Source organism: Felis catus, chromosome B1 (assembly GCF_018350175.1).
Source record: "Felis catus isolate Fca126 chromosome B1, F.catus_Fca126_mat1.0, whole genome shotgun sequence".
In the NCBI taxonomy this organism is placed as follows: Eukaryota; Metazoa; Chordata; class Mammalia; order Carnivora; family Felidae; genus Felis; species Felis catus.
Window position 1 is genome coordinate 204,801,099 of NC_058371.1, and position 15,791 is coordinate 204,816,889.

The window sequence follows — 15,791 nt, forward strand, 5'->3', positions numbered from 1 at the left end:
AGGGGTGCAGACAGGGAGGGGAGGGGTGCAGACAGGGAGGGGAGCGGTGCAGACAAGGAGGGTGGGGGGTGCAGACAAGGAGGGGGAGGGTGGTGCAGACAAGGAGGGGAGGGGTGCAGATAAGGAGGGGAGTGCAGACAAGGAGTAGGGGTGTGCAGACAAAGAGGGGGAGGGGTGCAGACAAGGAGGGTGGGGGGTGCAGACAGGGAAGGGAACGTGCAGACAGGGAGGGGAGGGGTGCAGACAAGGAGGGGAGGGGTGCAGACGGAGAAGGGAAGGTGTAGACAGGGAGGGGAGGGGGGTGCAGACACAGAGGGGAGGGGTGCAGACAAGGAGGGGAAGGGTGCAGACAAGAAGGGGGGGAGTGCAGACAGGGAGGGTCAGAGTGTGGAGACCTGACCAATAGCCATAGTCCTGAGCCCCACTGCCCTGAACCAGTTAAGGAGTGACTGACCGGGAAGGACCCTGCATTAGTGTCAACCAATTAACCAATCCCACACCTAGTAACAGAATCGGATCTACAGAGACATCCTGTCTGCCCCGCCCCCGCATCCTTGGGGAGTTGGGCTTTGTCATCAGAGTCATTTCTGTGCCCCCAGTACTGACGGTGGAGGTGCCCTTCCAGCGCTCATGAATGATGACTCTTCCTTGGTAAGGGTGGGGTGGGGCTGCCTCAGCAGGGGTATCCGTCGAGGGGTCTGTAGGGGCATCTCCGGAGAAAAGGGACACAGGGTGCCCGGGTTTTCAGAGGAAGAGTCTGGCAGCAGAGGGCCCTGCAGCTGACTCCCTACAGGCCGGGCTCCCCCCCAGGCCCCACGGAGGCCAAGGGGCCACAGGTCATCTATCCTCAGCCTTCTTCTATGCCCCTTCCCACGTGTCCCATCGTGCTCTTGGGAGGCAGGCCACTGCAGAGGGAGGGAGGCCCTCCCAGCAAGCCAGCCGGGGCCCCGGAGCCCTCGGGTCGGGTCTCCCCGCTGCACATCCCCGGGGTGGGGCGGGGGGATCCCTGGGTGGCAGAGGCCTTCCACGTGGCGCGGGGGTGCTGGGACAGGAGGGCAAGCCCGAGGCCACCGCCACCGCTGGACAGCGCGTGAGCAAACCACAGCAGGAGAGACGCGACCCTGCGCTGTCTGTGGCTTCCTCTCCTGGAACAGGCCGCTGCTTCTCAACCCGACCTTGGGTTCGGTTCCGTCCCACAGGTGCAGGACCCTCCCGAGGCTGCAGGGCCTGTCCTCGCCCAGCCGGGCTCTGCACAGAGCCACCCAACACCGCGCGTCCGGTCAGCGGAGCGGGGACACGTGCAGCAGGCCAGCTGTCCTGCAGGAGAGCCAGGCGCAAGAGGGTCTGTGCCAACGGAGAACCGGGCTGCTCTTCTCAGGCAGGTTCTCCTTCTGGAAAGTAGAGTTGTTTTCCAGGAAACATCATGCCGTTTACGTTAATGTATTTCATCTGTACTCGAATGAATGCAGACTGTGAACCTTTTGGATGAGTTCAAATGTGGTAAGCGCGGACAGCACAGACAGATACAACCCACGCAGAGAGCAGCTCTCTGGGTTCTCAGCATTTTTAAGAGCGGAGGGGGTCCCGAGACCAAACAGTTTGAAAACCAGAATTAGAATCTGTCTTTGGCCTGAGCACCTCCATTTTCCGTGGGCATCGGGCTGCCTCTCTGTGGCTGTGTTATTTACTTGAAATACAGGTTAGGTCATTCGTTTTTGTTTGCATTCTATTCTGGTTGATTCTATTTATTCCATCCCTCCCCACATGTGTGAAATATTAACAAGGTTCCAAAAAGCTTTCTGTTGGAGCTCAGACGCCCCCTGGGCGTCCCCACAATGCTGGCTTGCGTTCTGCTCCCAGGCACCTGACGAGGGCTCTACTTTCCTGACAGTGGGCAGTGACCACCTTCAGAGTCTGTTAGCCAGGCACCCCCGTGGGCCGCCTCCCTGCCCCAGCCAGCCTTTCTGGAAGTGGGACCACCCTTCCCACTGACTCCCCTCTGGAGGGAGGGCATCAGGAGCCCCCCCCCCCCCAGCCGTGTGGACAGCAGCCTTGTACTCTGACGGGCTGTGTTCACCAAAACGCAGAGCCCCAAGGCCAGGGATCCCCGAGCTGGGAGCCCCCACTTCTCCAGCCCCTCTCCGGCAGGCAGGCACGTGGACTAATGTGGGGCCAGGAATGCGGCCCCTCAGGTCCCCACCCTGCCCTGAGGGTGTAACTCGCTGGCCACCCCCGCCCCCCACCTCCACCTCCAGGGAGACACTAAGAAGGGTTTGTTGGGAAGGGGGAGCGGGAGGGAGAGGAGAGGAGGGCGGGGAGGCGGGAGGGAAAGACAAAGAAAGGGGTGCGGCAAGTGGCAGGCGCCCGCGGGAGGAGAGTGACCTCAGCGCCAGAGAAGCATCTGCTCAGCCTCAGAGCGAGGGCGGGCCGAGGTCGAGGCGCCCCCTCTCCCCTCTCCCCTCTCCGCGGCAGATCTCTCCGCGGCTCCGCAGCTGCGGTGCAGGGCCCGGGCCTCACCGGCCAGCCGGGCGCTGTCCTGCGTGTGAACTGCAGCTCGGGGCTCCCGCCGCGACCATCCGCTGCCCGCACCCCCGCCACCCGCCCTCTGGCCGCGCCTGCTGGGTGAGTACTGCGTGTGCGTGCGCCTCTGTCCCCATCCGGAGACGCCGGGCCTCCGGGCTCCTCCCAGGGTGCAGCAGCTAGCAGCACCCCAAGACGGAGGCGTGAGTTTGCTGTGTAGTTCTGGGCGCAGCGAGCCCAAAGTTTCCCCTCCCGGCTCCCGGGACTCCCTCTGACGGCAGCCCTGAGGAGTGGCGCTCGGGGATCCCCGCGGCTGCAGAGCGGGCTGCTGGCGCAACCCAGCCCGGGCTCCAAACCTGCCAGGCGCCCGGCCTCCCGTAGGGGCGCCCGGAATCCGCCTGTAACCGGACACAGCTGCTTTCGGGGATGGGGTCTGAGCCTGAGCCCGAGACCGGGGTGGGGCAGCGGGCAGGGATACTGGGGGGGGGGGGGCTCTGCACTCCGGAGGTCCCTGCTCCCGGGACCAGCGGGACCGGCGTGCCGGGTTCTCCCTCCGCTCCTAGGTCATGGGAGCCGCAAGTCAGGCCACCACCTGGGGCAGGGCCCTCTGGGCTCTCCTCCTGGCCACCCTGGGGTCCGCGGCGAGCCAGCCGCTGGGGGCGGAGTCTGTCTGCACAGCTCGACCGCTGGCCAAGTACAGCCTCACCTTCACGGGCAAGTGGAGCCAGACGGCCTTCCCCAAGCAGTACCCCCTGTTCCGGCCCCCCGCACAGTGGTCGTCACTGCTGGGTAAGCGCAGCCCCCGCCTCCCGTTCCTGCCTGTCCAGCAGCGGCCCCCCTCCTGGAGGGGCCGGTCACACGACAGCTGCACCACACTTCGCAGCTGGGGGGGGGGGGCACTCCCATCCCATTGCCTTCAGCGCCGGGCCGACTGCTGGATGGCGGGGCCCAGGGGGGGCGGCAGGGGGGGCGGCCAGAGTGGCCCCTGCGCGGTGCCCCGGTGGCCCGGCGTCGGCTCACCCCGCCGGCCGCACGCGCAGGGGCGGCGCACAGCTCGGACTACAGCATGTGGAGAAAGAACCAGTACGTGAGCGACGGGCTGAGGGACTTCGCCGAGCGGGGCGAGGCCTGGGCGCTGATGCGGGAGCTGGAGGCGGCGGGAGAGAAGCTGCAGAGCGTGCACGAGGTGTTCTCGGCGCCCGCCGTGCCCAGCGGCACCGGGCACACGTCCGCCGAGCTGGAGGCCCACGCCAGGCACTCGCTGGTGAGCCGGCGGCCGCGGGGAGGGGGGGGGCTCGCTGAGCGCCCGCCCCGCCCCCCAGGGTGTCCTTCGTGGCGGTGGGGGCTCGCTGAGCGCCCGCCCCGCCCCCCCCAGGTGCCCTTCGTGGTCCCGGGGGGCCGGGCCGGGGCTGCGGGGGGGGGGTCGCTAAGCGCCCCCCCCCGTCCCCCCCACCCCGCCCCTGCAGGTTTCCTTCGTGGTCCGAATCGTGCCCAGCCCCGACTGGTTCGTGGGCGTGGACAGTCTGGACCTGTGTGACGGGGACCGCTGGAGGGAGCAGGTCGAGGTCGACCTGTACCCCTACGACGCTGGCACGGACAGCGGCTTCACCTTCTCCTCCCCCAACTTCGCCACCATCCCGCAGGACACGGTGACGGAGGTGAGGAGGTGAGGGACGGGACGAGAGCCCTGCTGGCCCTGGACACCCCCCCCCCCCAGAAGACGGCCCGTCTGCAGGGGGCCCGCAGGTCTGGGAGGAGGGCCCAACCCTTCCTGGTTGATTCCCAGCCTGCGGCCTCCCACCCCCCTCCCCCGCTCCACACAGCCTGCGGCCTCCCACCCCCCTTCCACACAGCTTGCGGCCTCGCACCCCCAGAGCCTGTGCCCCGCCCCCGGTCCACGCAGCCTGCGCCACCCCTCGGAGCCTACGCAGCCTGAGGCCACGCGCCCCGCCCCCAGGAGCTAGCGGCCTTCGGAGGGGGCGGGGTTTCCTGACCCCGCCCCACCCGACGCTCCAGAGCCTGGGCCGCCCACTGCAAGCGTGTGCTGCGGGTTCTCCTGTGCTGAGACCCCTGCTCTCCCCACAGATAACCTCCTCCTCTCCCAGCCACCCGGCAAACTCCTTCTACTACCCCCGGCTGAAGTCCCTGCCCCCCATCGCCAGAGTGACCCTGGTGCGACTCCGGCAGAACCCCAGGACCTTCGTGCTGCCCCCCCCAGGCCCGCTGGGCGGGGGCAATGAGATCACGGACAGCCTCTCAGGTGAGCCTGCAGGTGCCCGGCCGGCACGCCCGTGATCCCGGGTGCGAGTGCTCCGACTCCGGGGGGGCCCTGACGTCCCACTGGCTGCACAGGGCGGAAGCACCATTCAGGTGTGCGGGGCACGCGGGGACCGTGACCAGGCAGCCGCCAATACGGAGCCCCATGCGTGAGGCCCTTAGGTCTCAGCTGCAGAATAACCCTTAATGGTGAGTGGCCACCGGGTACAAACAGCAAAGGGTCCTAAGGGGCTAGAAACCGCCCAAGAGTCACCATCTGTGACTCGGCAGCGACAACACCTCAACACGAGCTACTTCCCAAGGCCACGCCGGTCACCTGCACGCAACCCCTTGAGGGCCGGTAATCCAGGGACTAGGCCCCGCTGTGTGCCCAGCGCACAGGACACACCCCGGAAGTCCCAACTTGAGATGAGGCGGCAGGATGGAGAAGGGTGCTGAATTGGAAGCCGGGCTCCTGGGGGTGATGCGCCCTTAGCCAGGTGGGGCCAGGCCACCCATGGGGTGCACAGGGGTGCAGGGGACGGAGTCAGACCAGGTCACTGCTCAGATGGGCTTAGGGTGCCCCACTCTGAGTCATACGAGCCACTGTCTGTGAGCAAACTCAAACACCAGGGTTTGAGCACTCAGTGTAGGACGACGTGGGTCCCAGGGGTTCCGTGCATCGAGCACAAGATGACGTGGGTCTGGGGGCTCAGAGCGTCCAGTACGAGATTACAGGGGGTCAGAGCGTTCAGTACAAGATGACAGATGGGGTTCTGGGGGTTCTGCGCATTTGGTGCAGGACAGTGGGGGTTCTGAGAGATTTGGGATTTCGTTGATTCAAACTCTAGACTGAAGATTTAACTCTTGCACAACATTTGCAAGGGAAAGCCTTTGACACTCGTGACCGAGACCCCTGTCAGTGGTGTGCCTGTGTGTGGCCCATGTCACAACTGACAGGGCAGCACATTCCACTAAATGGATCTCTCTGCGCCCTCCCTGGCGAAGGGGATGGTGTGGGTGGTGAAGGGGAGCCCCCACCGCGGTCGCCTTCTGAAAGCCAGCACCGTGGGCAGCGGAGACCCCGGCCCGCCTGTGCTGCCTTCAGAACATCTCTCAACACGGGGTCCCCCCTGCCCCCAGGGGCCAGAGTTGGCCTCCCAGAGTCCCGGACAGTGGACGCAGAAATGCTCCCTCGAGGCATCTTAGTGGTTTTCCCTGGGCGGTGCGATCGGTGGGTTTGTAACCTGCTCCAAACCACGCCGATAAAATCGAGCACCCCTCACGACTCTGAAGGCGGGAGCTGGTCTTGTGCACCGAACACACGCCCGGGGGTCCCCTTCTGCCACAAAGCACCTCGCACGCATGCTCACGGCCTCTCCTGTGCTCGGTCCAGGTCCAGAAACGCCGCTGGACTGCGAAGTCTCCTTGTGGTCGTCCTGGGGGCTGTGTGGGGGTCCCTGCGGGAAGCTGGGGGCCAAGAGCAGGACTCGCTACGTCCGCGTGCAGCCTGCCAACCACGGGACGCCCTGCCCCGAGCTGGAGGAGGAGGCGGAGTGCGTCCCCGACAACTGCGTCTGAGACCAGAGCCCCGGGCCCCTCGACCCCACGTGGTGGCCCAGCCTGGTTGTGCAGCGGGCCAGGCGGGGCTTCGTCCATCACCCCTCTGAGCTCCACCGCTGACACACGTGCCTCGGGCTGCTGGAGCAGGACGGCGGGAGAGGCGCCTCCTTTCCGCAAGCTTTCCTCTCGGGCGCCCGGTCCTGAGGTCCCCTCTCGTGGGTGAGTCTCTGCTGTAAACCGTGTCCTGCCCTGTTCACCATAGTTCAAGGCCATCTTGCACGCAGACGACTTGTACATGGTGCCCGCTGGGCCACCTGCAGGAGAGCCACGCACCCCAGGCCCAGAGTCCCAAGCCACACGTGCATGACATACCTCGGACCTGCCCTCCCAGGCGCCCACACCCCTGCCTGCCCCTCTCAGCCAGGCTGCCTCGGCAGGCCACGCAGGTCAGGTGCATAAAGGAGAGCAGGCGCTGACCCCTCACCTTGGCGTTGTCGTATGACCGATCTCCCTGCACTTGAATAAAGACTGTTTCGTGACCGCAGGGGCCCTCGTCTCACATTTCCGGGAAGGGCCCTGGGAAGGGCACCGTGAGCAGGTACGGGCCATGCTCCCGCCCCCAGAGTAGGGCCCCCCCACTCCCCGAGACTTCACAAGGGCAGCACTGCGTGTCCCTGCCGGCAGCTTGTCCCTGCCCCGGACACTCACCACCAAGGCCCATGGCCTCCCGGAGATGCCCTCAGGGCTCACTGGGCACCCTCCTGAACCCTTGACTGAGGTCGCACGTCCCAACCTCATCCTACTGGCATAGATCCTCGGTGGGTCCCTGAGCCCTGGGGCTGGGCTAGTCCCTCAGGGAACAGCCAGGAGATGGGGAAGGCCGGCTCTCCATTCCTTGGGACCAGAACATTTTTCCTCTCGCTTGGACACATGCGGAATCGGATCCAATAGCCACCCACCTCCTCTCTTCTGCCCCCCTCCTGTCTATCCATCACTCTCCCTCCCTTCCTCCTACCTCCTGCCCACACCCCCCTCCTCCCCCTCCCTTCCCACCATCCTGTCTGTCCATCGCCCTCCCCCCTCCTCCCCCCCCTCCCATCCACCTCCCTCCCCTCCTCCCCCCTCCCCCCTCCCGTCCACCTCCCTCCCCTCCCCCCTCCCGTCCACCTCCCTCCCCCCTCCCATCCACCTCCCTCCCTTCCTCCCCCCTCCCCCCTCCCGTCTACCTCCCTCCCCTCCTCCCCCCTCCCCCCTCCCCCTCCCTCCCCTCCTCCCACCTCCCCACTCCTCTCCACTGTCCCCTCAATGTTCCTGCCAGTTCTTGGTCACTACACTTCCATGTAGAAACCCTTCTCACCTCTGTCTCTCCATTTTATCGAGATCACACCTTCCGGCTGTCGGCCACCTCCCCTGTCCACTCTGTCTCAGTGGCAGTCTTGGACCCCCACATGCCCAGACCTCCCGCTGACGAGCCACCCACGCCCCATAGAAGTACCTAGTGTGGGACACCACACCCAGCCTTGCACTCACTCGGTGCCAACCCTGTAAACACTCTCCTCCTGTCCCCTACTCGGTCACGCTTGGCAGCCGAGGTCTCTCTCCCATCCCGAGGGTGTTTCTCGTGGCCTCCCCTTCCTCATTGAGACCTCCTGCTCCTGTGTGCCCTGTGTAGCCACATGCCTAGAAAGGATTCTCCCCGTTTCCTGTTCCCGGCGTTCCTTCCGCACGGGAGACCCCCTCCACTGCTGGCGTGGGCTCCATGCCTACCGTGCTGTGGCACCCGGGGTCCATGCTCCATGCTCTCTGTCCTTGCCCTTTAACTGACAGGAGGTCTGATGGCCCCCCCAGCCCCTCCCCCCCGGCAGGCAATGCCCCGTCCCCGTCTCTCTGGTGGCCGTCCTCTACTCCCTGACACCCCTGTCTGTGAGCTTGAGCCCAGACCCCTCCACCCTCTACTGTTGCTTCCCTCCTTGGACCCATCCTTCTCTCCGGAACAGATTTAGATCCAAACGGTCACCTTGACCCTTGACCTAGGGGAGGAAGCAGTGAGAGCAGTTGCCCGTGACCCATTTCTCCCCCAGCGGGGGCTAGATTCTCAGCCAATACCTCAGACGCTTGCTGATGCCTCAGTGTCCTGCTGAATAGACTGGGGGCATCCGCTAAGAGGGGAGACTTGCCTGTGAAATGTTCTCAGCAGATGTTTTCCGTGGACCTCTGGACACGTGATCTTGGGGCACAACCGAGGTACTTCATGATCCAGCGCTTTCCGGGGGTGGGGTACCAGCCTGCGCGCCCCACCGAGAGCCCGGGAAGGGCCTGGACCGCGCAAGGAGGTCCGACCTTCTGGGGGCTGCGCCGGAGCCGCTCACGTGCTCGGCTCCCTGCGCCTCAGCCGAGCGTCTGCCCTTGGGCAGGAGCTGGCACTAGGGCTCCCTGAAATAGGCTGCGGTAGAGGGCAGGCCCACGGTGGCAGCCCGCACGGCTCGGGCACACAGCGCAGATGGCCAATACCTGCCGGATGAACGAAGAACTCAATTCACTTTGTCTGTTTGACGAGAGTCCCGATACCGAGCACCTAAAAATACTAGAGCAAATGGGACACCTCTTAGATGTAGGCGACACGTGTGCGTAACGGGCTGACGAGGTGGTGGAAAGCAGGGGGTCTCTCGGAGGCCGAGGTAAGGAGTGGCAGGAGCCAGGCCGCACCTGGGACAACGTGGCTGGCCCTCCGCCCCTTTAGGCTGGGGCGTCGGAGGCTCTCCCGGTCACCTGCCCAGAGCAGGCACGAGCAAACAGGCAACCTCACGAGGGCACAGCCTCCCTTGCACTTGACTGCTGACGGAGAAGAAAGAAGTTACCTCTGACAATTCCTAAACATAAGCCCAAACTCACACCGGCATGAGGTCTGAGATTTCAGTGGAAATCTGAAAAACCCACAATCACAAGTTTTGCTTCAAGAGTCCTGGCCTTGGGGACACCCTGGGGCACTCGGAAGGCGGCAGCATAAATCTTCCCTGGACGCCTCACTGTGGACTCAGGACTCAGAGAATTCCCACAGTAACATGAACTCACAATCAAAACTCGCCAATCACCTGAGAAAAACCAGCATGACCCTTAAATCAGAGGAAACCACAAACTACAAAATCAGAACCACAAAGCCGTTGATGGGATTATCACGAACGGGACATGATTAAGCATGCTGACCGTGTTCTCCAGACCCGCACTGGAAACTCAAAAGTATACCGTAGACCCAAGCCCCTCGCACGATTACAGACCTAAGCCTGCAACGGTGGACTGAACACTCCAGCTGAATGACAAAGCCACGTGCCATTTGCAGGAGGCGGAAGGCCCCGCCGGGACACTAAAGGGGGGCAGACACCGCTAGAGTTCCCTGTGGCGCCCTGGGGCGGGGGGCTGGCCGGGGCCCCTCGGGTGATGCGTGTCGTTCTTCGGGGTCCGAACATCTGCTGCCCCGAGATGCTCCAGATTCTAGCACACAAGTCAGCATGGAGAAGCCTCTGCAGAAGCCCCCTGCCGACACTCCACGGACACTCACCCCGGGGACTCGAGGCGGGCAGAGGATGGAGAATAAGCCGGTAAATAAATCCTACGTTAGAAGGTGCTCTGTGCGAGGAGGCCGTGGCCAGAAAGAACACTGCTGCTGGTGGTGGGGTGCCCTTCCAGGAAGGTGTTCAGAGGCACCCTCACTCACGAGTCCCCCTCTGAGCAGAGCCCTGACGCAGGAGGAAGGCTCGCGGTGTCCCGAGCAGGGACTAGTCAGAGGCCAAGGCCCTGCTGTGTCGGGGAGGCAGCCAGGAGGCACGTGTGGCCCGCACGGGGAGCGGCAGTCCCGCAGGAGGGCCCGGTCGGCTGGGCAGCGGGTGACTTCTGCTCCTCGTGAGGTGAAGGGAGGAGGGAGCATCCATCGCGGGAGGGCTCTGAGCAGAAAATAACTCATCGGCGTACGTTGCGTGGGGTCGTCCGGTTGTTCCGAGACCAGCGCGTAGGGGCAGGGGCAGGATAAGGAAGAGTGAGAGACCGCCGCACTAACCCCGAGGAGAGCGAGGCCGGGGCCGCAAGGACATGGTCAAAGTGGTAAGAAGGGGATGAAGTCCAGGTTCATTTTGATGTAAAGGCAGCAGATGCTCAGCAAGCAGCACCTAATGGTGCTCCCGGGACTGTCCACGTGGACCCCTTCATGGCCCGTGGTCCTGCTGGGTCAGTCCAGGGAGGGGAGGGGCCGAGGGAGGGAGGGTCCTCTGCTGAGGCTCCTGTGGCGTCTGCACTGCTGTCTCGTGCTGGAAGATGAGGTGGCCGGAAGCGTGCGCTCTGGGCTCCCAGGGGACGGCTGGCGCGGGGCCCCGGGGAGTCAGGGTGCAGAGCCCGCACGTCCAGGAGAGGGGAGGACCACGAGAACGGTCCACTGTGCTCGGCAACCACAGGCCGGCGATGGGGCCGGGGCTGAGCACTCAAGAGGGTGAGGCCCTGAGAAGGGCCAGGAGGGGTCTTCCCGCAGAGAGGGTGGGCTGAGAACTGAAGTCCAACTCAGCTCCGTGTCTGCCCAGGCACTCTGGGGGGGGGGGGAGGGGGTTGTCCTCCCACACATACTACTGCACCCTGGCCGCACCCTGAATCCCCCGTGACCTCCATCTGAGACACGGCTCCCCCTCCCTCCTCCCGCTGCCACAAAGAAGCAAACGAAACAATCAAACAATCGAAACAATCGAACTGGTCCTGGGACCAAGAGGAGCTGGCCAAGGGAGGGCGTGAAGAGCTGGGAAAGGCAGGGCCCAGGGCAGAGTCAGGAGACAGCCGGCCACCCCGGAAGTGCAGAACGGAAGTGCAGAGCGGCCCTCAAGGTCAGCGCGTCCCTCCTCCCTCCGCATAAGGGAGCACAGAAGCAGATCTCTCTGCAGGAAGCTTCCCAGCTCCCCGGACGGTCTCAGGCCTCCCACAAATCAAATCAAGCCGTGAGGGCAACACTTTTCACTATTGAAAACAGAAAAAAGGCCCCAAGGGGCTCATGCGCCCGAGGTCCTAGATCATGAAAGTGCCAGAAACGGCCAAGAGAAATGACCCACCAGCGAGGGATGATTAGGCACAAACATCCATCTGGAAAGAAGCCCAGCGAGGGACACAGGTGCAAGGGCTCCTCCAGGCACGAAAGATCTCGCGAGCTGGGGGCGTGGCCCCAGACGTCACCCAGCGTGCAGCACACAAAGAGGCGAAAAATTGCAAAAAGATACGGAAGATACAACGAGAGGCTCTAAATATTTTACATGAGACGCTCTGAAGGATGTAACAGGGATTCTGGAGAAGAGATCGTGGTCAAAGAGAAAGTCAGGCAAAAGTTTCAGAAGTCACTAAAAAAGTGTCTCCAGAGCCAGAAAGCACAATATATCCCCAAAGGGACAAACGAAAGCAGCCCAAGTTCGTGTCACACGAAACCGCTGAGCCCCAGACGCAGGCCCAGCACGAGAGGACGGTGCACCTGGAAAGAAGCATCTGGTAGAAATGACAGAAACTTCTGAACAGCAGCAAAGGGAGTCAGAAGGCAGTCAAATAATACTTGCAGCCTGTTGAGAGAAACACGAAAGAGGAACCCTAGAGTTGGGAGCTCAACACCCCCTTGAAGGATGAAGGCTTTTGTGCGTCCTCAAATTAACAGGACGTGGGATCCCAAGGGAACAGCGCTGAAGGGGCCTCCCCGATGCTTCCCCACAGAAGTATCTCCCGCCCCTCTGAGGCCGCGTGGGCGCGGTGCCGTCCGGAGGACACGCGCCCTGGACCTCGTGCCCTCGCGTCAAAGGACTAGTGTTGTCCTGCCCGGGGCACAGGCAGCACGAGACAAGGGAGGATGGCAGCGTGGCACAGGCTGCAGGGGAGAGGCTGGGATGGGAAACGGTGGCCAATTGTGGCCATTTTCAGCTCTTAGCACAGTAGCAGCTACCTATACCCACCCCCAACCAAGACGGGCAAACAGACCGTGTCCTTGAAATACTGGGGACTTGTTCTCTGATGGCTGACAGATGCTTCTAATAACAGAGAGGCAGACACAGAGGCGGGGACCACTGTTGACGCCCCTGCCCCCTACCCCCCCCTCCGTGTCGCAAGACCCTCCCGTCCAGCCGAGGAACTTTCAGGGGAGGTAAAAGGTGAGCACCCATGTCTCCCAAGTCCCCTTTTATTTTTCACTTTTTCCTGTTTGGGGAGCTAAATATTAAAGGTAAGTACATTCAAAAGCAAATGCACGTATAAGGGAAATTAGGAAGTTACCCTGCATGTCCAGGGAAAGTCTCAAAAAGACCCAGGAAGACCTCAAGTTACCCTCAGGCTGGTCCTCAGCACAGAGACGGCCTACAGCAATCCAAGTAAAAACGTAAATCTTGGCGAAGGGGGAGATCTGATTTCAGAGTTACCACATTATCAGATGCAAATGTCCAGTGTTCAACTAAAAATCCCAAGGCATACAAAGATGCAGGAAAGCATGCCCCATTCAAAGGAAAAAAGTAAATCAACAAGAACTACTTCTTGATAAAGGTGTAACAGCAGATACGGTAGACACAGACTTTAAAAAAACGACTCTAAAGTTGCTCAGAGAACTAGATAGGACCTCCTCCTTATCCGTAATTACTTAAATGTAAGTGGGTTAAAATCTCCGGTTAAAAGACAGAGACTGGAAGAATGGATAAAAACACAAGATCCAAACACAGGTTGTCTATAGGAGACTCACTTGAGATCCAACGGCACAAACAGGTTGAAAGTAAAAGAAAGGAAAACACAGTCCAGGCAAATGGTCACCGAAGGAGAGCAGGGAAATACCAGACAAAACAGACTTAAATTCAAAATGGTTACAAGAGACAAAGGACGGTGCATGTTGATGAAATCCTGACACAAGAAAACATAACAATTACAAACATGTACACGCCTAACGACAGACCAGCAAAATACATGGAGCGAAAACTGACGGAACGGAGGGAGAAATAGACAGTCCGGCAGTGGTGGTGACCTGAACCCCCCACTGTCACTGGTGGATAAACAACAGACCGAAGAGGAGTCCGGGAAAGAGGCCCAACCCAAGCCACCAGCCAGACGCAACAGACACACAGAGCCCGCCCAGCCACGAGCGCACACGTTCTCCTCACGCGCACACGGCCGTCTTCCAGGACAGACCGTGTGTCAGAGCGCGTGGTGAATCTCGGTAGGTTTTAAAAGATGTGTCTTCCGTGACCGCAACAGGATGGAGTTAGGAGTCCATAAGAAGGAAAACGGGAACATTCACAAATTTGTGGAAATTAAGTAACAACACTCTTAAATCAATTGATCAAAGAAGAAATCACAAGAAAATTAGAAAATACTTAGGAACAAGTGAAGATGAAAACACAACAAAACAAAACTTAGGGAAGACAGTGGAGGTGATGCTGAAGTTAGGGGAGATGTATAGCTACAAACACACTTAAAACAGAGAAGATTTCAAATCAGGAACCGAAGTTTACTACTTAATGGACTAGGAGAAGAGCAGACTACACCCAAAGCCATCAGAAGGAAGGAAATCATAAAGGTGGGAGCGTACATAAACAAAACAGACAATGGAAAAACAACAGGGAAAGTCCATGAAACCAAAAGCTGCCTCTTTGACAAGACCAACAAAGTTGACAAACCTCTAGCTATACACGGACTGAGAGACAAAGAGAGAAGTCTCAGATTACCAAAACCAGAAACGAAGCAGGAACATTATTACCGATTCTACAGAAATAAGAAGGATGGTAAGAAAGTATTGTGGACAGTTGTCCACCAACAAATCAGATCCCTTTAGATGAAACGGACAAATTCCTGGAAACACAGAACCTGCTGAGACTAAGTCACAGGGACACAGGAAGTCTGAATAGACGTACAGCTGGTATGGAGACTGAATCACTAATCAAAAATCTCCCAGCAGAGGAAAGCCCAGGACCTGTCGGCTTCGCAGGTGAATTCTGTCAAATATTTGAAGAAGAATTAACACCAGTCCTTCCCAAACTTTTCCAAAAAAATTTGGAACGCTTTCCAACTCATCCTACGAGGCCAGAATTACCCTGTTACCAAAGCCAGACAGGAACACTGTGAGAAAACTACAGACCAACATCCCTTATGAACATTGATGCAGAATCCTCAACAAAATACAAGCAAACAGAATTCAGCAATATATGGAAAGGACTTCACACCATGACCAAGTGGGATTTATTCCTGGGACGGAAGGAGGGTCAACATGTGAAAATTGATCAGTGTGATACGTCACCTCAACAGAGTGGAGGGGGTAACCACGTGATCATCTCAGCTGACGTAGACAAAGCGTTTGACGAAAGTCCATGATAAAAACACTCAGAAAACTAGGAATAGAAGTCAACTGTCCCACATCATTGGAGCCATATATCAAAACCCACAGGAAGCATCCTGCTCGTGGTGAGAGTTAAAGCTTTTCCTCTAAGATCAGGAATAAGGTAGGGATGCCTGCTTTCACCGCTTCCGTTCACCACGGTCCCGGGAGCTCTGGTCAGAGCAGTTAGGCAAGAGAAAAGCCGTCGTCCACACCGGGAAGGCAGAAGTGAAGTCATCTGTCGTATAATTTTCTGTGTGTGAGTCCCAAAGATTACACACGCGCACGACGTTCAGGACTAAGTACGGCTGCAGCAAACGGCGGGACGCGGAGTCGACACGCAAAAATCAGCTGCGTGTCTGCACACGAACAACGGACGATCTGAAAGGAAATCACAGAACCAGGTTCATTTACAGTAGCATCAAAGAGAAGAACGTGCCTGGGAGTTACCTCAGCCCCGGCAGTGAAGCACTCACACGGTGAAGGCTACGAAGGGTGCGGCGAGAGGATTCAAGAAGACAAGTGCGGGGGTGCCTGGGTGGCTCAGTCGGTTGAGCGGCCGACTTCGGCTCAGGTCACGATCTCACGGTCCGTGAGTTCGAGCCCGGCGTCGGGCTCTGTGCCGACAGCTCGGAGCCTGGAGCCTGCTTCGGATTCTGTGTCTCCCTCTCTCTGCCCCTTCCCTGCTCATGCTCTGTCTCTCAAAGATGAATAAACATTAAAAAAAAAAAAAAAAGCCTCACCATGCAGACGAGGCCCCACAGCGGCAGTGTGGGGCCCAGAATCCAGAACCCAGAGGCGCCCGTCCCAGCGGCCCTGGGAGATTCATGTGCGTGTGGGGTGTGTGCTGTGCTGAGTCAATCCTACACCTGGCGTGTAGGCCGCTCTGAGCCATGCAACCTTGTTTCTAGTGAATTATTGGGAGAAAAATGGCTGGCTGAGAGGAAGGGGGACCCAAGAGAACAAAAGATTTAAGAGACATGATCAAGTACGACGTGTGGATCCTGTTTAGACGCTGGTTCAAACAGATCAACGGCAAAGAGACCCTCCCGATCAGGGGAACGGACTATGATCTGGGTGTTGGATGGCAGGAAGG

The 15,791-nt window shown here is 60.1% G+C and overlaps 1 protein-coding gene across 1 annotated transcript; it reads left to right on the forward strand.

Moving 5' to 3' along the window:
- Positions 1 to 2,105: 2,105 nt before the first annotated feature.
- SPON2 (spondin 2) lies at positions 2,106 to 6,883 on the forward strand. Its single transcript, XM_023253364.2, has 6 exons — positions 2,106 to 2,622; positions 3,084 to 3,309; positions 3,561 to 3,784; positions 3,987 to 4,178; positions 4,606 to 4,780; positions 6,173 to 6,883. Exons 1-6 carry the CDS (start codon positions 2,179 to 2,181, stop codon positions 6,355 to 6,357), a joined length of 1,446 nt encoding a protein of 481 aa, XP_023109132.2. The 5' UTR covers positions 2,106 to 2,178; the 3' UTR covers positions 6,358 to 6,883.
- The last annotated feature ends 8,908 nt before the right edge of the window (positions 6,884 to 15,791 follow it).

Coding starts and splice junctions, on each gene's coding strand:
- SPON2 (XM_023253364.2), top strand. CDS start 2,179: ATGCGGCCCCTCAGGTCCCCACCCTGCCCTGAGGGTGTAACTCGCTGG. Junction 2,623..3,083: donor CCTCTGGCCGCGCCTGCTGG/GTGAGTACTGCG, acceptor CTCCGCTCCTAG/GTCATGGGAGCCGCAAGTCA. Junction 3,310..3,560: donor ACAGTGGTCGTCACTGCTGG/GTAAGCGCAGCC, acceptor CCGCACGCGCAG/GGGCGGCGCACAGCTCGGAC.